This window comes from Macrobrachium rosenbergii, chromosome 9 (genome assembly GCF_040412425.1).
Source record: "Macrobrachium rosenbergii isolate ZJJX-2024 chromosome 9, ASM4041242v1, whole genome shotgun sequence".
Classification (NCBI taxonomy): Eukaryota; Metazoa; Arthropoda; class Malacostraca; order Decapoda; family Palaemonidae; genus Macrobrachium; species Macrobrachium rosenbergii.
In genome coordinates this window covers 24,970,182-24,992,640 of record NC_089749.1, presented here as the reverse complement: position 1 = coordinate 24,992,640, position 22,459 = coordinate 24,970,182, and the positions used below count along the sequence as shown (strand labels likewise).

Below are 22,459 nucleotides of genomic sequence, written 5' to 3'. Positions count from 1 at the left end.
TTTATGCCACTGGGGAAGCACCTTCCTTAGGAATTTCTGCCTCCTCTCAGGCAGACTTCTCTGGCTTGGTCCAAGTGGACAGTTTTCGGAAGATGGTGTGCACAAAATCATGTCTCTTCTGAAACCTATGTAGCCCAGATTGCAGACTTCTTGCTCTTTCTCAAGACTGTTAAGAGATTGTCACCCTCTACAATTAAGGGATATAGGGCTATGCTTAGCTCAGTGTTCAAGAACAGAGGCCTTAACCTGTCTACGAACCAAGATACAGTACTAGTGATCTTGTCAAGTCTTTTGAGACCTCCAAAACAGGCAGTCGCTCTTCATTTCCTTGGAGCTGCTACAGCGAGGTGAGTGAGCGAACTCCAAGCAGTGGATAAGGAAGTTGGTTTTGCACAAGGACGGGCAGTTTGCTCTTTTTCGCTTGATTTCCTCGCTAAAAACGAGGACGTTTCTTGTCCCTGGCCCCGCTCATTTATTATTAAGAGCTTGTAGAACGTTCTTGGGCCAGAAGAAGGGGAGAGACTTCTTTTCCATGTAAGGGTCTTGCAGCTTTACTTCCACAGGACTGAGAAGATCAGGGGTTCCTCTAGCAACCTCTGGTGTTTGGTGAGAAACCCATCTCGCCCACTCTCTAAGAACGGCCTCTCCTTTTTCTTAAGGAGCCTTATATCAGAAGCACATTCTCAGATTTAAGAGGACGCCTTCCCGATCTTGAGGGTAAAGGGTCATGAGGTTTGAGCCGTCGCCACTTCTCTTGCATTCCATCATAATATGTCATTGTCTTCCATTCTCCAATTGACTTTTTGGAGATCGAAGTCCGTGTTTGCTTCGTTCTGCCTGAAAGACGTGGAAGCAGCTTTTGATAAGTGTAATATGTTAGGGCCTTTATCCTTGGCCGGCATGGTGTTGGTAGAGGAAGCATAGGGGGCGAACTGTCCTTCTACTATCTCCTCATTTTGGTTGTTTTTAGGTGTTGATTTGTTGGGAAGCCTGGGGGTACAAATGTACCTGGAGTACCCACCAGGTTTTTTATGGTTGGGGTGTTGGTTGTCTAGTTTTTATTGTGGTGTAGGTGACACTATTGTTTTTTTTTTTTTTATTCTGGTCATGCCCAGGGCAAGGGCATCTCCTTTTGTCTTTGTCAGCCATTGGTGTACCTCCACAGCTAAAAAGTACCCAGAGGTAAGGGTGACTCTGGCCAATACGCCATGCCCTCTACAGGTTAAGATGAGTGCCGACCAGAGGCAGTATTTACCTGTAGCAGCTCTATTACCAGGTAAGGTAAAACGAGCATTGTCTCAATGCTAGCAACCTTCTAGTTCAAAGTCATTATCTTTTAATGTTTTGGATTAGTTTCATGTCCATCTAACCCTCCGCCTCTCAACGTCAAGTCGGCTATGTAATTGCTTGGTAAGTCACTTATATACAAATGACATTTTTATAATAAAATAAAGTTTTATATATAATTACCAAGCAATTACATAATCGGAGCCCTCCCTCCTTCCCCACAGATGGATGTATTTTGGCTCAAACGAATTGATGTATCCTAGTGAGTTCTACCTGTCAGTCCCGATCATGGGCAGGACCCTGTCACCTACACTAGCGATGGTAGTGTCACCGCGAAATTTGAATTTTTGTTCTGCTGTGGTAGGAAGCTGTTAGCTATGTAATTGCTTGGTAAATATATATAAAACTTTATTTTATTATAAAATTGTCATTTTTTGTATGCCTGTACAGTGATAATCTGCTTAGTCATTTAGTATTAACAGCTAAGAATGTAGGAGTAATTGAATAATTTAATACATTTTATAAACTTGAATGTGTGTATTTTTCAATTCTTTCGTACATTTTTACAAGAATGAGATTGATTTCAAAATAAATATCCTTAGCAGTTTAAAAAATGGTATAATATTCCTATTTTTCGTATTTTTTTTTTATATAAAATAACCATTTTTCAGATATTTTAATGTATAAAATCAACAAACTGAAATGATTTAATTAGGATTAAATAAAGAAAAAATAAATACAGGTAGTGCTCGAGTTACAATAATTCGACTTACGATAATTCGCTTTTATGATGGGGTTAGCAATTAATATCGATACGACAATATTTTGAAAATACGTATTTTTAAATTTCGCGGGCGACTGGCGCAGGCAACAACGTACAATCAGGCAGCGTACAGTGTACGATACGTTGGCCCGAGAGACTGGAATAGGTACATTATTTCAATGAGCTGACCTCACTTGCTCTCGTTGTGTCGGAAGTTAAAATAGGTCAGTGTTCGTTTGCAATTTTTGTGCATTTGTAAATACAGGTAGTGCACGAGTGACGATAATTCGTCTTATGATAATTCGAGTTTACGATGGAGTTAGCAATTAATACCGGTACGACAATATTTAGATAATATTGTTAAATTTCGAGCGGGCACAGGCAACAGCGTACACTACAGTTGCCGTAGAATCAGGCAGCAAGAGAGACCAACTTACAATAGACCAACTTCTTTTTCTCATCTCTTTATTCCATCTTCTAGTTAAAAAAGTAAGAGAATTATAAAAGTATTGTTAGTAACCTTATGCTCTTGCGAAAATGCGTACAGCCATAAACAACCGAACGAGACTCTGTTGTTTTGCTAATAACCGAATCGGATAACAACTGTTTTGCTTGTATTTCAACCATCGTACGGTTAAACAATTACCGTAGTTATGTTAAAAATGACGTTAAGTACTGATATATTTTTACACTACCCTTATCCGCTTTGGAGAAAAGATCGGCAAGGAAATATACTGCTACAGTAAATTCAAGCTGCAAGTTGTAGTTGAAGCTGAGAAAAGAATGTTCAAGCTGCTAATGACTATAAATTATCGTGCATTGGCAACATGGATGAAACTCAACAGCAAGTAAAATTGGAAAGTATTTCAATCAAAACTACTGGGCATGAAAGAACACATATTACTGCTGTTTTCACGCCGATAAAAGATAATTACGAAAAGTTCGTAGTATGATGATGAAATCGAGAAAATAGCGAACGGAATCTTGATTTTTTTTTTTACACAAACACAAAACAAACGGCCAGCCGCCAACATCATCTATTAACGAAAAAAATGGCCAAATTAATTTCACAACGAGACATAAATATTTAAGTTATATTTCGACTTAAAAACACTTCATATAACGAAAAATATATATGTCCCTTATAAATAAAGTATCTAGAGATTCATTTACGCTAACTAGAAGCAAGAAATGCCCTCTGAACCGAGTTAAATACGGCGAAATAAAGACCGCGTGATTGATTCACAAACCAAAACATTTGATCGCTATGATCGGAATTTATAATGCAAAAGCAATATAAGAATATTTACGATTGGATACAGTGTAGTAAAGCATAACTCTTTAAAAGATCCAGGGAAAAGATGAACATTCGTTATTTTGATGTTTGTATAATACGGTGTTAGGTGAAAATAGAGTACAATATAATGTAGGCTAGGCTACCGTACATATAAGAAAGTGCAGGCTAGGCCTTGTTTGTTATTCAATTTCTCTTTATACTGACTTATCATGTCAATCTGCATTGAACTTGCAGAATTAGCTGACACTAATGATTACTATACCATATACAGTATGTATAAAGTATACTGTGTAGTGTAGGCTAGGCTACCATATATGTATAGATGGTACTGATTACCCTAGTGTAGGCTAGGCCATATTCGAGTTACGATTTTTTCAACAAACGATGGGTTTTTTGGAACCTAACCCCATCGTAAGTAGGGGAATACCTGTACAGTGCGTCACCGACTTACGGCGGATTTTATCTTTCAGCGCTTTTTCAGTGCTGTTAACGGTGTTTTCCAGCACTGTAAATTGATGCAACAAATGGCGCTAACAGCAAGAATAGGCATTAAGTTGACGGCGCTTTCGGTGCTGTAACTAGATGCAACATCAGGTTACACTGCCAAATATCAAGTTACGGCTCCATAAGCACCGTTAAAGGCGAAATACCCACTTACGGTGGAAATCAACTTATGGCGCGGCACTGGGGCGGATCCCCTGCCGTAAGTCAGGGACTTATACAGTATAGGGGACATAAGTCATTTGTTTCCTTAATACTGTACTCAATTACTAAAAAATTATGTACAACTGGACAAAGTGGAGCATGCATCAGAACAAGTGTGTTGGTGTCATTACAAGTAGCCAATGAGAGAACGAAACTTGTGTGATGTAGCCATGGCACATCTCGATCAGCTAGTCAGAATGACAAACAAAGTGACATTATTACATGGTAGCCAGTGATATTGGCAAAAGCTTGCAAGCAAAAGAGTGCTCTCCCAACCATGTCTGTGATATAGTCATGGTATCTTTATCAGCCACTTACAGGTAATAAACAAAATGACATATATGTATGATGTTGCCTTTTAGCCAAGATCTCACAAGGAGGACAATGATCTCCCAGTCCCTCCCAGCCCTCCCCATTTCCCCCCCCCCATGCAATAACCCTAGTGTATCCCTCACTATACCCCTTTATTTTGAGCTATACTGTATTACCTATTAACAGTATTACTGTCCTGTACTACTGTGCAGTGTTGCAAACCAAACATAAAGCTTTTTTTTTTTATTGTACTCATAGCCACATATATTTTGCTTATGGGTAATGCTGAGTTGGCAGATAGTGCAGATGTGGATAATTGAGGTAATGGTGTAGATGTGGATAATTGAGGTAATACTGGAAAATTACAAATTACTTGAAAACTTTTTAATTTTTATGCTGAAATCAGGGGCTTTATATTGTATTCCTAATTCCATATACTTTATAAAAATACATAGCTCTAGCCCTGCAAGTAACAGTTTATCTTCCTTGGCTCTTAATAAGAAAGATTGTGGAGGGGCCACAACAGTCCCTTTAATGGAATTATAGCATACTGAGTCATGCAGTGTTTCACACTCGGGCTAAGGTTGATAGGTAATGCTAACAAATCAACAAGCTGATAATCAGTGGTTCAAGGTGTTCAAAGGTTTACAGACTGAATATGTAAGGCAATACATTTAGACCTAGGAACTTTTGGAAGAAAAAGTTTGGTAATTTCCCCCATTATATGTCTCCTTGTTACTACTGTATAGCTATTTCTTTTATTGTCTGAAAGGAATAGAATTATCCTTTTTGTTTCGTGCAATTTGCACTCCTTGAAAATGAAGGGACTTTTATAAGAAAAATTAGTGGCAATATGAATAATTCTTAGGATATTAAAGCTTTATCTATAGAATTTGCCATTTAGCCCCCTTTGACACGACTTATTTGGTGCCAAAATTATTCATGTAGCATTGTTGAATTGTTAATGCATAAGTAGTTTTATCATTATTGCTATTGACACTCATTTTTTCAGGAGGAGCAAGCAAATTACAGTACTTTCAGAAGGTGCGTGACTACTGTGAACATTGAGTAGGTGTAATGTTCATCATTTTAATGAAAAATGACAGAACAAGGAAGGCCGTGGTGGAATACGTCGGAAGTAAATGGGTCTGTATGTGGTGCTGTGAAACAGAGTCCAGCTTCAAAAAAGGTGCCAAAACCTGGGGAGCCTCCAGTGGTCTTGGTTAAAAAAGAACCTGTAAACTCATCTCCCCCATCTCCTTTATGTAAACCTTCAAAATTCTCACCAGTGCTCTTTACATCAGCCAAAAATTCTTCAGCCATGAATTCTGTTGTGAAAACAGAACCACCTGACATTAAAAGTGAACCAATGGCATATATTGAGCGTGCCCTTGTGAAAGGAGAATTTCCTCGTGATTTTAATTGGCCTCAAATAAAGTGGGAACCTCTAGTTATGCAGAATCATATAAAGAATGAAACAAAGCAAAAACATTACATCCCAAAGCCTTTGTCTGAGATGGAACTGAAGCTCAGGTATACAGCACCACGAAGAAGAAATGGGCCCCCTCCAGATTGGCATTATATATATACACGGGACACCCATGAGCCACGGGCCGCAGCAAGTAAGTTTTCTCTGCATTATTTTTATACTAACACTTTGAGCCAGTAATCTAAACAAAGTTAGATAGTGATTTGTCTTAGAGGTACATTTTTTAAAGAATATTCCTATACTTATAGAATTAAGTTTACTATATATCTTAGTCTCCATAGTCTTCCATTAACTGATGGTCTCATTTCATTTGTACTGTACATGGTGAAATACCATAAAGTAACTCTGCAACTTAAAAGATGCTTTGGGGTCTGGTGCCTCAGATAAGTAAGCAAGTTTGCTATGTAACAAAGATAAAGACGCAGTGATATAGCCTGCACTTGAATATTTCTAGATATACAGTTAACAGCAATTCTATATGTTAGTAATGTAAACCAACTTGTACTTACACAAAAGTCCAGTTTAAGAGATAATAAAAAAATTTAAATCCAAAGTGGTAGCATATGAAAAAAACAGGTTTTTATAAAAGTAACTTACCAAGTAACTACATAGCTATTATGTGTCATTTATCGGCAGCTTATATTTGAAAACTCGTGGTAGTGTTCCAATATTTTGGTGTAGGTAACTCGCCTTGCCCACTTTCGGGGAAGGATAGGTAAAACACTACTAACGAGCCCAATTTGTCCCTGCTGATTGACAGCTTAACATGGTTGTTGACGTCAGCTTTCATTTGATTTAATATAATTCACTGAATTGTTTTCATCGTTTTTTGGTGAAGTATTCTTGGTCTTGGTAGCGATTGCGCTAACTGTATTGGCTTATTTAGCTTGGACTTTTGCCTTGGTGTCTGATTCTAGTTCTGCTAGCAGTAGGTTTTGCTGCAAGGGCTGCAATACCAGACTTACTTCAATTAAATATGACTCTCATATCATTTGTTTTCAATATAGAGGACAAAATTGCCCTTCAGTCTTGACTTGTGACGAATGCAAAGAGTGGGATCAGGGGAAATGGAAAACTTTGGCTAGTTATTTAGATAAACTTGAGAAGAACAGACTAAGGAAAGCGGCTGCTAAAGCCGAAACAAAGAATTCAGTTAGTCAGGGTTCTCCTGTTTTGCATACCCTTCCGACTTCTGTAACTGCATTTTCCCCTATCACCAGTCCTCTGACTTTACCTGTGACTCCATTGCCCAACTTCCAACCTTCTGAACCCAATGCCATCGCCAGTTGCGAAGCCAGAATGGACCAGAAATATGGTCTCTCAGTTAACACTTTAGCTCAGATACAGGCTTCAGTGAGGGGTCTTATGGATAAGTTTAGCGCCAGTGATCATGGTGCAAGTGTCATGTCAGTGGAGAAGGTGGCTACTCGTCCCACCAACACTCCTAGGCAAAGGTCCCTGTCAAATTCCCCTAAACCTGGGAGGAGGTAAACCGTAAGCCCAAGGGAGGTCAGTGGGGTTTGCCCACGGGTAGTCGTCCCCTCAACCGAGCCTGTTGTCAAGATTCCCAGGACTCGGTGGACAGCCACTGGAAAGGTGCCTTTATCAGAGTTCATGCCCTTTCATCGAGTGATTCGGATTTGGGGTCTGATGAATCGAAGTGTAAAGCGAGTCAAAAGAGCGATTAGCCCTTTAAGAGTGCATCCAGGCCACTGAAAAGGCCGATATCCGCGGCTGGGTCTGATTTTCCGATCCCGTTCAAGTGGACCAGAGATCTGGATCAGAGTCCCAAACCGTTATGTAGTTTATGAGATGATCCATCTAATGTGTCACCTGCAGTGTCTGTGTCAGAAAGTTGGTTTTTGTCACCCAAGTGCGTCTCCAAGAAAACCGTAGATTGTGCTTCGGTATCCAAGGGACCCGAGCATCCAGTGGCATCCAAGGGATCCAGTTTAGTGGGATCTGGAGGATCCAAGTATGTAGTGGGATCTGAGGGATCCAGGTATGTAGTGGGATTTGAGGGATCCAGGTATGTAGTGGGATCTGAGGGATCCAGGTATTTAGTGGGATCTGAGGGATCCTATCAACTTGGCGGCCTACTCTTTAGGCTCGGATAGGTATTTGGCCCTGTCACAAGAAGTCTTGTCTATGCTCACCAAGAAGGCCATAGAGATAGTCGAAGATGTCAGCACCCCGGGGTTTTACAACCGCCTGTTCGTTGTCCCAAAGTCATCGGGAGGTTGAAGACCTGCCGTGGGCGTCAGGGCCCTGAATTTCTATGTTCAGACTATGAAATTCAAAATGGAAACCACTCATTCAGTTCTGTCTTCTACCTTTCAAGGGGATTGGATGGTGACCATAGACATGCAGGATGCGTATTTCCACGTTCCAATTCACCCAGAAGCCAGGAAATATCTGCGGTTTGTGTTCCAGGACAAGCTCTTCCAATTTCAAGCACTGTACTTCAGTCTATCGACATCCCCTCAAGTTTTCACCCGCGTCCTCGCCCCATTAGCAAAGTGGCTACATCTCATGGGGATCAGCATTTGTCTCTATCTAGACAACTGACTCCTATGCTCCCCCTTGGAGTCAAGTTGCACGGAGGACCTCAAAAAGACTCTTCTGTTAGCCCAAGAGTTGGGTCTGTTGATAAACCTAGACAAATCCCAATTAGTCCCAAGTCAGTCGATTCTATATTTGGGAATGAAGATCAACTCTTGGACTTGTCGGGCTTTTCTGTCCGACAAGAGAATCCAATCCTGCATTTGGACAGTTCAGAACTTCCTCTCTCACCCGTCATGCTTGGCTAACAAGTGGATGAATTTACTGGGAACACTCATCCATAGAAAAAGTTTGTTCCATTAGGAAGACTTCACATGAGGGTGTTACAGTTTTTTCTAAAGGCCAGTTGGCAGAGGAAGATTCTTCCGGACTTGTTTGTTTTCCCGATCACTCCCAAGATCAAGGAGGACCTTCGGTGGTGGCTCGTAACAGGAAGATTTGAAGAAGGAAAATCGCTACACCCCCTGAGGCCCAACCTCACATTATATTCAGACGCATCAGATCTGGGTTGGGGGGCTCTGCTAGAAAAAAGAAAGTTTCAGGGACATGGTCACAATCCGAGAGAGAACTTCATATCAACGTGAAGGAGCTGAAGGCAATACACTTTGCCCTTCAGCACTTTGCAACAGTGATAGTCCACTCGGACAATACAACAGCTCTGGCCTACATAAAGAATCAGGGAGGGACCCACTCCCTTTCACTGTATCAAGCGACCAGAGATCTTATCTGGGCACAAGAAAGCCAAACAAGATTGTCACCCAATTCATGCAGGGCAAACTAAATATCTTAGCGGATGAATTAGTCGTCGCAAACAGGTCCTACCCATGGAAGGGATGCTGAATTTGCAGGTATGCTTCGACCTGTGGAAACGTTGGGGAAAGCCGTCTGTAGATCTATTTGCAATGTTAAGGAATCACCAACTTCCTTTGTATTGCTCGCCAGCCCCGGACCCACTTGCATGGGCAACGGATGCAATGCTCCAGGACTGGTCGAACCTGGACATCTACGCCTTCCCATCATTCAGCATGGTGGGAGACGTAATCAACAAATTTCTCCTGCACAACAGGAGTGGTTTTAGAACTCAATCTCCAGGTAGATTTCCCAAGACTACTTCCACAGCGACAAAATCTACTTAAGCAACCACATTTTAACCGGTTCCATCAAGGACTGTCCACTCTCGCTCTGACAGGCTTCAGACTGTTAAGAAGCTTGTCAGAGCGAAAGGCTTTTCGAGATCAACCACGGAAGCAATTGCAAGGTGTAGACGCCAGTCTTCCTCCAACATCTACCAGAATGAGTGGGCAATATTCCACAGTTGGTGCGGAAGACACAATGTATCATCTACTTCTACCCCTGTAGTGCAAGTGGCAGATTTTTTTTTATTTTTAAGGTCCTGCCAAGGATTAGCTACAACCACGATCAAGGGCTACAGAGCGATGCTCAACTCCATATTCAGACATAGAGGTCTGGATGTGTTGACTGATGAAGACATCAGTGACCTAATCAGATCACTGGACACTTCGAAACAGGACGGGGCAGATTCCATATCCTGGAACCTAGATGTTGTTTTAAAATGGCTCTGAGGTCCTCCCTTTGAGACTCTTCAATCCACATCCCTCAGGGATCTTACAAGGAAGACACTGTTTTTAGTTGCTCTGGCTACTGCTAAGAGAACTAGTGAGTTGCAGGCTTTGAGCAAGAAGGTAGGATTTGCACAAGGAAATGGGGTCTGTTGCTTTACTATGGGGTTCTTAGTGAAGAATGAAATGCTGTCTTTTTCTGGCCCCATTCATTCACAATCCAAGGTTTAATGGACATTTTATGGCCTACAGACCAAGAGCGAGCTCTTTGTCCAGTAAGAGCAGTAAAGTATTATCTGGAGAGGACTAAAAGAATCAGAGGCACGTCTCCTAACCTGTGGTGTTCAGTTAAGGATCCGACCTGTCCTTTATCCAAGAAAGCATTGTCGTTCTTCTTGAGAGACGTGATTTCCAAGTCGCATATTAAGACTCGAGGAAGACTTGCCAATTTGCAAGATTAAAGCCCACGAAATAAGGGCAGTAGCGACTTTGCTTTCCTTCAAGTGGAATTTATCCCTCTATGCAATTTTGCAATCCACCGTTTGGAGATGCAAGTCAGTATTTGTGAATTTTATCTACATGATATTGAAACTGTATATGAAAACTGCAGTATCCTTGGCCCTTTATCCATGGTTGGCATGGTGTTGGAGAAGGAAGGATAGCGGGGTATTTCTTACATTCCTCTATCCACTCGCCTGGAATTTAGGTTGTCGAGTTTTGGGAAGTTGGGGGTTACTGAGTACCTGGAGCACCCATGATTCGTGGTGTCTTGTTCTGAATGGGTTATGGTACTGGTTTTTTATATGGTGTATGTGTAACTTGCTTTTATGGCCTTGGTTTTGGTACTGCTCCCAGGGCAAGGGCTTTTGTGTTTTATTGTATGCTTTGGCAGCCATCGGAGTATTCCTCGGCTGCAAAGGCCCACTGATGTAGAGGCGCCTCTGGCTTCACTGCCACGCCACTACAGTCGAGATGAGCCGTGTCAGAGGCAGTATTTTCTTTCTGTAGCTCTCTCACCGGGTAGGTTACAACAAACATTTTATGTGTTAACTACTTGCTATTTCAGAATTCTTCTCCATTCATGAGTGTTTTTTAAGTAATACATGCATCTCACCTCCTGTCAATGTGGGATTCAGCTATGTAGTTGCTTGCTAAATTACTTATATAGAAATGACATTTTTATGATAAAGTTTTATATATATTTACCAAGTAACTACATGATCAGACCCCTCCCTCCTCCCCTCACATGGGCATAGGGCATAAATGAATTGGGCTTCTTAGTAGTGTTGTACCTATCCTTCCCCGAAAGTGGGCAGGGCGAGTTACCGATAAATGAAACGTAATAACTATGTAGTTATTTGGTAAGTATATATAAAACTTTATTTTATCATAAAAATGTCATTTTGCCAAAGGAAAAAGCTATTTTTGGCAGCTACTGTGGGTCCTGTTAGGAGTTACACTGTCGTGGTCTCCCCAGCCTGCATAACACAGACCATCCAAGTGCTTATTGGCATAATGATAGAATATAAAGGACCCAGGACAAAAGGGCTGTATCTCCTGTTCACAGTGGCTGCCTCAGTTTTCCTTTTATCCTACTTGCACAGATGTGACAAGATGTATATCGGCTAACTTCCTCATTACACACCAGGTCTGTGCAAGATAAATGTTCATGCCAGTCCCATGCCTTTTTGTCAGGGAAAGTGTATGGGTGTGAGGACTCACAGTGGCTATAAAAAAGGGGTGTCAAAACAATTTTTTTGATAGTGACAACATGGGTTAGCTCTCAATAAATAAATCCCAACAACCCAGAGAAATTTTTGGTCCAATGTATAGTCTCTTAGCAACATTCACTTCAGGGTGTGACGTCCCTGCCTACAAGAGTTAGGGTAGAAGAGACTCTTTAGCCTTGGCAGGCAACTCTTCTAGGAGGACACTGAGATAAACCAGCAGGTAGAAGGGACCCTTTACCCTTGGTAGGCAACCCTTCTAAGAGATGGTTACAGGCAGTCCCCAGTTAATGGTGGGCTCAGTTAATGGCGATCCGGTTTTACGGCGCTTGTCTAGCGACGAAAATCGCCGATTTCCGCTTATCAGCGCTGATAATTGGGTATTGGCGCCGATACATATCAAACAGAGGTGTCCTTAACTGAAAATCTGTGCTTTTCAGCGCCGATAAGCCCCGAAAATTGTCGAAAAAGCACCGGAAATCACAGATTTTTGGTTAGTGGCGATTTTCGGTTATCATCTTACCCCCAGAACGGAACCCCACCGATAACCGAGGACTGCCTAGATTCTGAATACAAACCTTGTTCTCCAAGCATGGAGTGTGCCATAACCATTGTACCGTGGCCTTCTGTGGTTTTGGGTTTGAGTTCCCTTGCCTTTTTGTTCACTTTCCTGTTTTTCGAAGTGTGTAAGACAGGCTGATGAGAAAGCAAAAGTTGTTTGGTGGATTATCAGAAAGTGCCCATGTATTTACCAAGTCTTTTCCTTCTGAGTGTTTTATAATTTGTAAATCCATCCTGACTGTTCTCCCCCAGTTTTTTGTCAAACCTGGTGGATTTCTTATTTGCCTTACAATGTGTGCTGGCCCCATCTTGTCTACCAGATGCTTCTGGCACTTTTTTCAATGACGTGATGTTGATATATTCTTTCAACAGAATTTTTGTAAATAATTTAAATACTGTTGTTGTTGATAGTACTGTATTGTTGTTTTTTGTTCTGGTGATTTTTACAATGTTATTGTTGTTACGAGTCTATTGATTGGTTTTGCTATTGACTTTATATTGTTAATTTTAATTCTTTTGGGAGACATTGAGCTGAACCCTGGGCCAGTTACTCATTACAGTAAGGGAAGTTGCAAAGTATTTTACTCAAATATTCGAGGCTTAAGGTCACATTTTCTTGATTTCCAGAGTTTGCCCATAACTATGATTTGATATTTTTATCTGAGACTTGTAAGTACTGTAGTAACCAGTCAAAGGTTTGAGTTTTTAATCCCAGGGTGTACTGGCCCTGATTTTATTATCATCGCAACATCCCGCATGTGCAAGGTATGGCTGTATAGACAAGTCTGGACGACTTGTTTGTTGTCAGAAAAATTTGGAGTGTAGTTGCCATGAAGTTCTTTGTTTTAAAATTTTCAGTAAGTTCTACAATGTGTACTTATTTGCTGTGTACAGCAGTCCAAATATTGACAATTCTCAGGATTCAAATGCTTCATTTGTTATTTTTGGAGACTGTAATGCAAAGAACAGCGAGTGGCTAAATTCAAATTCCACAAATCAACATTGCTAGTGTGCTCTTCAGTTCTGTGTATCCTCTGACTTTGTCCATCTAAATGAGGAACTTGCGCATGTTTCTGGTAATGGATTGTGCCTCATATTCACAGATGTTCCAGCTATTGTCAAGTCCTAGTATGGGAATTTATAGGCACTTCTGATCATTGCGCCATTGAGATGAACATATCTGTCAATCAGTATATTCCTAATGCCACCATGGGATAAAGGTCTGGGTGAAATACAGAGCCAATTGGGATAACATTATTAAAGCTTGTCAGGAACTTAATATTTCAGATGCTGTATTAGATCATGACCCCAAGAAGTTAAATGAAGTACCGACGGCTATTTTAATAAGGTATGTCTGTAGAAAGGTCATCAAATGCAGGATAAATGACCAGCCATGGTTTGATGGTACATGTAGATGAGCTTACCGTGACAAACCGGCCAAATTCAGTAAATGGAGATGAAATCATTTGAATGAAAATTACACTGTTTTTGTTTAGTCTAGCCGTGCTGTGAATAGAACTTAACATACGGCCAAGAGAAATTACAATAATTCCTTGAGGAGGAAACTTGAAGGAATTACTCGGCCTCATCTGTGGTGGACCAAATTGGCGTCATCTATCTTTTAGGCCAGGCTCGCCGCCTTCCATTCCACCACTACTAAGAGATGATGATAGATTGGTTACTGGCCCTAGGAAAAATGCTGAACTGCTTCATTGAGCTTTTGAAGCTAAGCAATCAGCTGAGGATGTCCCTCTTCCTGATACTTGTCATCCTAAACCTATTTTTTATGTAAGTGACTTACCAAGCAATTACATAGCTACTAACTTTCTACAAGGCAGTCTAATGAAATTCAGATTTTCACGGTGGCACTGCCATCACTAGTGTAGGTGACAGGGTCCTCTCCACTTTCAGGACTGATCGGTACAACTCAGCATAGGGATTTTAATAGTCTTCATGGTCCCCAAGTCATTAGGGGGGCTAGAGGCCAGTTCTGGAAGTCAGCTTCCTGAATCTTTTCATGCTGAAAACCAAATTTCATATGGAAACCAGTCAATAGGTCTTGTACTCTCTCCATCGGGGCGACTGGATGGTTACCCTGGGCATGCAGGACGCTGTTTTTCCATGTCCCGATACATCCAGATTCAAGAAAATTCCTGCACTTTGTATATTGAGATAAAGTTCTCCAGTTTCGAGCCTTGTGCTTCACCCTGTCCACCACCCTACAAGTGTTCAGTTGAATCCTAGCTCCTCTTGGGAAATGGCTTCACCTTCCCGGTGTCAATGTTTGTCTCTGTCTCGACAGTTGGCTGCTTCGCTATCCTTGGACTTGCTTTGTGCTTCAGTGGATGATTCTGCTGGGGACCTGGGCCTCAGTAGAACCGTTCATAAAGAGGGACAGGCTTCACATGAGGCCTCTTCAGTTTTATCTAAAGCGAGCTGGGGTGGGAAAAACCAACTGGACTCCTTCCTTTTCCCCCTTTCTCCTCAGAGATCAAGACGGACCTTCGATGGTGGTTGTCTGTAGAAAGACTTCAAGAGGGGAGTCTCTTGTACCGTTGCACCAGAATTTTATTCTGACGCTTCAGGAGGTTTGGGGAGCCCTTCTAGGGAGTCAGAAGATCTCAGGGATGTGGCCTGCAGATCAGAGAGCTCCACATCTATGTGAAGGAACCAAGGACCATTCGACTGAAACTCCTGGTTTTTTTCTCCTTTAGTTTCTGGCAAAGCAGTAGCGGTTTATGCGGACAACACTACAGCACTGTCTTATGTCTGCAGACAAGGGGGGACCCACTCCTTCTCTCTCTACGAGTCTGTGAAAGACGACCTTCTCTGGGCAGATCAGTACCAGTGAAGATTATTACTTGCTTCTTGCGGGGAAAAAATTAACGTCCTTGCAGACGAATTGAATCGTTGCAGTCAGGTGTTGCCGATGGAGTGGACTCGGGACTCCCTGGTATGCGACAATTTCTGGAAACATTGAGACAAACCAGCTGTGGACCTCTTCACAACATCAAGAAATCATCGTTTGCCTCCCTGTTGCTCCCCAGTTCCGGATCCTCTCGCATGGGTGACGGATGCCATTCTGTTGGATTGGACGGGCCTGGATGTCCACGCCTGCCCACCTTTTGGATTGATCAGGGAGGCGTTCATCAAGTTCTCCTCTCACCAGAACGTCTCAATGACCCTGATTGCTCTGTTCTGGCCCAGGAAGGAATGGTTTTCGGATCTGCTGTGTCTGTTAATGGACTCCCCAAGACTTCTGTCACAAAGACAGTCACTGTTTTTAACAGCCCCACTCCCTCAGGTCCCATCATGGATAGTCCTCTGTGGCCCTGACAGGCTTCAGACTGTCAGGAGCCTCGTCCGAGTGAAAAGGCTTTTCGAAGCAAGCTACAGAAGCTTTTGCTAAGTGCAAAAGATCTTTTGGTAGCATGCTCTACCAATCCAAGTGGTCAGTTTTCAGAGGATGGTACTGACAAAATAACATCTCGCCTTCTGAAACCTCTATAAGCCAGTTAGCTGACTTGTTACCTTTCCTGAGGACCGATAGGAAGTTGTCTCCCTCTTCTATCAAGGGGTATAGGTTATTGTTTTAAGACTTCAGTGACCTTATCAGTTCCTTTGAAACCTCCAAATTAGAAAAGCTGGATTTCTCTCCTGGAATTTGAATGTTGTTCTGAAGTGGCTTGCGAGCTCAACTTTCGAACACCTCAGCTCGACCTCTTTTAAGAATGTCGCAAGGGAGACTCCTTTCTCGTGGCATTAGTGATCGCCAAATGCGTTAGCGAGTGGCAAGCCTTCAACATGAGAGTAGGCTTTTTAAATGGAAATGCAGTATGCTCCCTCTCTCTTGGTTTCCTCGCCAAGAATGAGGATGTTTCCAAGCCATAGCCTCACTCGTTCGTTATTAAGAGAGTAATGGTCATCCTCGGGCCAGAGGAGGAAGAGAGACTTCTTTCTCATGTGGGAACCTTAGAGGTACTATGTTCAGAAGACAGGAAAGATCAGAGGACCCTCCGACAAGCTTCGGTGCTCAGTGAAGAACCCTTCACACCCTCTGTCAAAGAATGGACTTTCTTTTTTCCTTAGAAGGTCGATTACAGAAGTGCATTCTCAAGTTCAAGAAGACGTCGTATCTTTCCTTAAGGTCAAAGCTCATGAGGTTCAAGCGCTCGCACTCAGTCCGGAGCACCCCTCTTTTTCAATCCGCTTGACGCCCGCTTCGTCAACCTGCACCCAACCGCCTGGCACCAACTTTTGACTGTGGAGCGTTTGCTGCCAACATTTGGGCCCTCGGCATCAACAGTGGGGCGCTTGACGCCAAACTCCGGGTGCTCGGTGCCAATTTGCGGGGTCCTTGGCTGGCATGGTTGGGAAAGGAAGCATAGGGGGTTCTCTGTCTCTCTACTGTCTCTTTGCCTTGTTGGGGTACAGTGAATCAGGAGTACCCACCAGTTTTTAATGGTTGGGGTGGTGGTTCTCAATTTTGATTGTAGGTGAAAGTGTTGTGTTTATTATGGTCTCTGCCCAGGGCAAGGGCACCATTTTTTGTCTTTGTCAGCCATCGGTGAACCTCCATGGCTGCAAAGTACCCACTGAAGTAGGGGCGACTCTTGGCCAATACTGCCATGCCCTCTACAGGGTAAGAGGAGCACCGACCAGAGGTGGTACCCACCTGGAGCAGCTCTCTTACCAGATAAGGTACAATAAGCATTGGCCCAATGCTAGCAGCTTTTCTAGTTCCAAGTCATTATCTTTATTAATGTTTTGGTTTAGAACATGTCCGTGATTCCCACCCCATCGCAGTGTGGAATTAGCTGTGTAATTGCTTGGTAGGTCATTTATATAAAAATGACATTTTTATGATAAAATAAAGTTTTATATATACTTACTAAGCAATTACATAATCGGAGCCCGCCCTCCTCCCCTCAATGAACATTTAGGCATCAAACGAATTGAAGCTCTAAGCTGAGTTGTACCTATCAGTCCCAAAAGTGGGCAGGACCCTGTCACCTACACTAGCGATGGCAGCACCACCATGAAAATTTGAATTTCGTTAGACTGCTGTGTAGAAAGCTAGTAGCTATGTACAGTAAACCCCCGTATTCGCGTTCTCACGATTCGCGGACTCACATATTCATGGGTTTCTCTGTGGAACATATCTACCCATTATTTGCAGAAAATTCGCCCATTCGCAGTATTTTTCACTGAGAAATATTTACTAAATACTGGATTTTCATGACTAAATGCACTTTTTGTGATAAAACTATGAAAATACTCGGGTAATGCTCAAGTTATGAAAATTCATCTTACGATAATTCGATTTTGCAGTGGGGTAAGCAATTGATACCGATACGACAGTATTATTTATAAAATATTTTTAAATTTCATGTGGGCGCAGACAGCAACGTAATCAGGCAGTGAGAGAGACCAAATCACAATGGACAACTTTTCCTCCATCACTTTATCCCATCTTCTAGTTAAAAAAGTAAAAGAGAATGATAAAAGTATTGTTAGTAATGTTATACTCTTGCGTAAATGCGTACAGCCATAAACAACCGACCAAGAAACTGTTGTTTTGCTGATAACCGAATCAGATAACAACAGCCGTTTACCTGGTATTTCAACCATCGTACGGTAATAAACAATTACCGTAGGTTATTGCACAAATGACATTAAGTAGAATAGGACTGGCATATTTTTACATTACAGTATACCCTTATTCGGTATGGATAGAAGATCATCAAGGAAATATACAGTACTGCTAAATTTAAGCTGCAAGTTTTAGCTGAAGCTGAGAAAACAATGTTCAAGCTGCTAGTGACAATACTGTAAATTATCGTGCATTGGCAACATGGATGAAACTTGATCCGTAATTAAAATGGGAGAGAAAGTATTTTAATCAAAGCCACTTGGCATGAAAGAACACATTACTGTTATTTTACGCCAATAAACAATAAATATGTAAAGCTCGTATTATGATGAAATCAGGTGAAAAAAGCGAACAGAATCTTGAATTTTTTTTACACAAAACAAACGCCCCCAAATGGCCATTGTCAATCATCATCTATTAACGATAATAATAGATAAATTAATTTCACAACGAGACGTATTTTAGTTATATTTCAACATAAAAACACTTCGTATAACGAAAAATAACTTTGCCCCTTATAAATAAAGTATCTAGAGATTCATTTATGCTAACTAGAAGCAAGATAAGCACTCTGAACCGAGTTGAATACGACGAAATAAACTTACCGCATAATGGATTTCCAAACCAAAACATTGATGATCACTAAGATTGCAATTTATAATACAAAAGCAATATAACAATATATACAGTATTATTGGATACAGTGAATTAAAGCATACTATTTTAAAAGATTCATGGCAAAGATGCATATTCGTTATGTTGACGTTTTTATAATACGATATACGAATATAGAGTACAGTATAATGTAGGCTACGCTACCATGTATGTATACAATATACCATAGTGTAGGCTAAGCTAATTCTTGTTTGTTATTCAGTTTCTCTTTGTATTGAATTATCATAAGTCACTTTGCGTGAACCTCCAGAATTAGCTGATATTAATGATTACTATACCGTGTATGTAAAGAGTATATTTTATAGTGTAGCTAGGCTACCATGTATGTATACAGTACATGGTACCGAATACCCTAGTGTGGGCTAGGCTATGTTCGAGATATGTTTTGGTATTTCTTACATTTTTTCCAACAAACGATGATTTTTCTTTAAGCCTAACCCCATCGTAAGTAAGATTAATACCTGTAAAAGTTGTGTGTGTTTGAACTATCAAAATAGGCAGTTCTAAGTGTTTTTAGAAGGGTTCTAAGTATTCATGGGTTTTAGCTATTCGTGGGGGGGTATGGTACGCATCCCCCTCGAATACAGGGGGTTTACTGTAATTGCTTGGTAAGTATATATAAAGCTTTATTTTATTGTAAACATGTCATTGTACAGAATTTGCATTTCTCTCCAGGTATGTTGAGAAAATTCTGGATAATCTTGATAGCTGGGATGGAGATCCTGATGGTTTCATCCCCTTGTTTTTTAAAAAAGTTTCTAGTGTCGTCTGTCAAGATTAGGAGATTCTATAGATTTTTATGTTGTAGTATCTTTGCAGATGAGCTCAAGTGTAGTGATACATACAGTGCTTGTTCCACAGAGTGGTATATCTGCAGATTGCAGTACAGTAAACCCCCCGTATTTGCGGTCTCACAATTTGCGGACTCACCTTTTCACGGATTTCTCTATGGAACATATATAAGCATTATTCACTGAAAATTCGCCCTATCACTGTATTTTTCACTGAGAAATATTCACTAATTACTATATTTTCATCTCATTTTCATGATTAAATGCACTTTTTGTGATAAAACTATTAAAATACTCAGGCAGTGCTCGAGTTACGATAATTCACCTAACGATAATTCGATTTTGCAATGGGGTAAACAGTTAATACCGATACGACAATATTTATAAAATATTTTTAAATTTTGCTCGGGAGCAGGCAGCAGCGTACAGTCAGGCAGCGGGAGAGACCAGATCACAATACAGTAAACCCCCGTATTCGCGGACTCACGATTCGCGGACTCACGCATTCGCAGGTTTCTCTGTGGAACATACCTACCCGTTATTTGTGGAAAATTCGCCCATTCGTGGTATTTTTCACTGAGAAATATTCACTAATTACTGTATTTTCATATTTTCATGAATAAATGCACTTTTGTGTGATAAAACTATTAAAATATTCAGGCATAAGCATTTTTACAGGGTTTTTCTTGTGTTTAAACTATCAAAATCGGCAGTTCTAAGTGTTTTTTTAGGGGTTTTAAGTATTCGTGGATTTTAGCTGTTCCCTGGGGGGTGCGGGACGCATCCCGTGCGAATACGGGGCTTGACTGTAGACCAACTTCTTTTCCTCAATCTCTTTATCCTATCTTCTAGTTAAAAAAGTAAAAGAGAATAATAAAAGTATTGTTAGTAATGTTACACTCCTACTTAAATGCGTACATCCATAAACAACCGAACAAGAAACTGTTGTTTTGCTTATCACCGAATCGGATAACAACAGCCATTTTGCTTGTATTTCAACCATCGTACAGTAAAAAACAATTACCATAGTTATAGTACAAATGACGTTAAGTAGAATAGGACTGATATATTTTTGCATTACTGTATACCCTTACTCGGTATGGATAAAAGATCGGCAAGGAAATATACTGCTAAATTTAAGCTGCAAGTTGTAGTTGAAGCTGAGAAAACAATGTTCAAGCTGCTAATGACCATAAATTATCGTGCATTGGCAACATGGATGAAACTTGACCGCAATTAAAATTGGCGAGTAAGTATTTTAATGAAAACTACTAGCCGTGAAAGAACACATTACTGCTATTTTTATGCCGTTAAACGATAAATATGTAAAACTCGTATTATGATGAAATCAAGTGAAAATAGCGAACGGAATCTTGATTTTTTTACACGCAGCAAATGCCCCAAACGGCCAACGTCATTTATTAAAGAAAAAAATAGCTAAATAAATTTCACAACGAGACGTATTTAAGTTATATTTCGACTTAAAAATACTTTGTATAACGAAAAATAACTTTGTCCCATATAAATAAAGTACTGTATCTAGAGATTCATTTACGCTAATTAGAAGCAAGAAAAGCACTGTGAACTGAGTTGAATACGATGAAATAAACTTACGTGCATAATTGATTTCCAAACCAAAGCATTGATCGCTATGGTCGCGATTCGTAATACAAAAGCAATATAAGAATATATACAATATTATTGGATACATTGAATTAAGGCATAACATTTTAAAAGATCCATGGAAAAGATGAATATTCGTCATGTTGATGTTTGTATGATACGATATGTAAATATAGAGTACAGTACAATGTAGGCTGGGCTACCGTATGTGTATGCGATATACCATAGTGTAGGCTAATCTAATTCTTGTTTGTTATTCAATTTCTCTTTGTATTGAGTTATCATAAGTCACTCTGCATGACCCTCCAGAATTAGCTGATATTAATAATTACTATACCATGTATGTATAGAGTATACTTTATAGTGTAGGGTAGGCTACCATATATGTATACGTTGTACCGAATACCGTAGTGTAGGCTGGGCTACATTCGAGATACATTTTTTCCAACAAATGATGGGTTTTTTGGAACCCAACCCCATCGTAAGTACGATAATATCTGTATAAGCATTTTTAGTTTTTTGTGTTTGAACTATCAAAATAGGCAGTTCTAAGTGTTTTTAGAAGGGTTGTAAGTATTTGCGGGTTTAAGCTATTTGCAAGAGTGGGGATGTGGTACTCATCCCTCGTGAATATGGGGGGTTTACTGTACCTACATGCCAATTTCTATTCTCCCTGTTCTCTCCAAAGTTGTAGAAAAACTTATTTTTAAGCTACTATATAAGTATGTGGAATCTAAAGGATTATTAGCTGATAGTCAATATGCATATACAGATAGTGTCTTGTTAATGGTGGGGTTTCCTTTCCCGGCTGAGCACCAATAACCAAAAATCGTCGATAACCAGAACATCACAGTAATTATGGTAATAAATGGTGTTTTTATATAAGTGACTTACCAAGTAACTATATAGCTATTAGTTTCACTTAACCATGGCAGTTCTAAATTTGAAATTTGCGATACCCACTATTGTTTGTGTATGTAACTAGACCCTGCCTGCTAACTTGGAAGAATAGGTACAACAGTGCTGAAGAGCCCAAATTTGTTTTTGCCAGTCAACAAACTGTACACGGTTGGTTGAGCAGCTCTGATTTGAATTTTGCCAGATGGTTGTATCTTTTGCCTTTGGTGAAGTATTCATTCGTGTTGTCAGCTTGCTATTGATTAGCTTAGCTAGTGTATTATTCAGACTTGTGACTTATGTCAGATTCTAGTGTGTCTAGTATTAGGTATTGCAGCAAAGGCTGAGATACTAGACTTGCTTCTGCTAAGTATGACTCCTGCACTTTGTGTTGCCATTGCAGAGGGCAAATTTGCTCATTTGAACTTAAATGTGACTAATTCAAAGACTGGGATCAGGGTAAATGGAAAGTTTTGGAAGCACATCTAGATAGACTCCAAAGAGACAGACAGAGAAAGGCAGCTGCTAGAGCCAAGG

The 22,459-nt window shown here is 40.6% G+C and overlaps 1 protein-coding gene across 6 annotated transcripts in view; it reads left to right on the top strand.

Annotated features, from left to right (window-relative positions):
- Nucleotides 1-22,459, top strand: part of LOC136841608 (cylicin-1-like) — a 74,395-nt gene that overhangs the window by 14,379 nt on the left and 37,557 nt on the right. For 3 of the 6 annotated variants that reach the window (XM_067108681.1, XM_067108680.1, XM_067108684.1), the window contains exon 2: nt 5,377-5,986. The exons of 1 other annotated variant lie outside the window; for it this stretch is intronic. In XM_067108681.1, coding sequence (XP_066964782.1) covers nt 5,464-5,986 — 523 coding nt within the window. In that variant the 5' untranslated portion in view covers nt 5,377-5,463. Of the gene's footprint in view, nt 1-1,511; nt 1,678-2,212; nt 2,275-5,376; nt 5,987-22,459 lie in introns of those variants that run through there. 2 more of the 6 variants (XM_067108683.1, XM_067108682.1) reach the window with 2 other exon arrangements.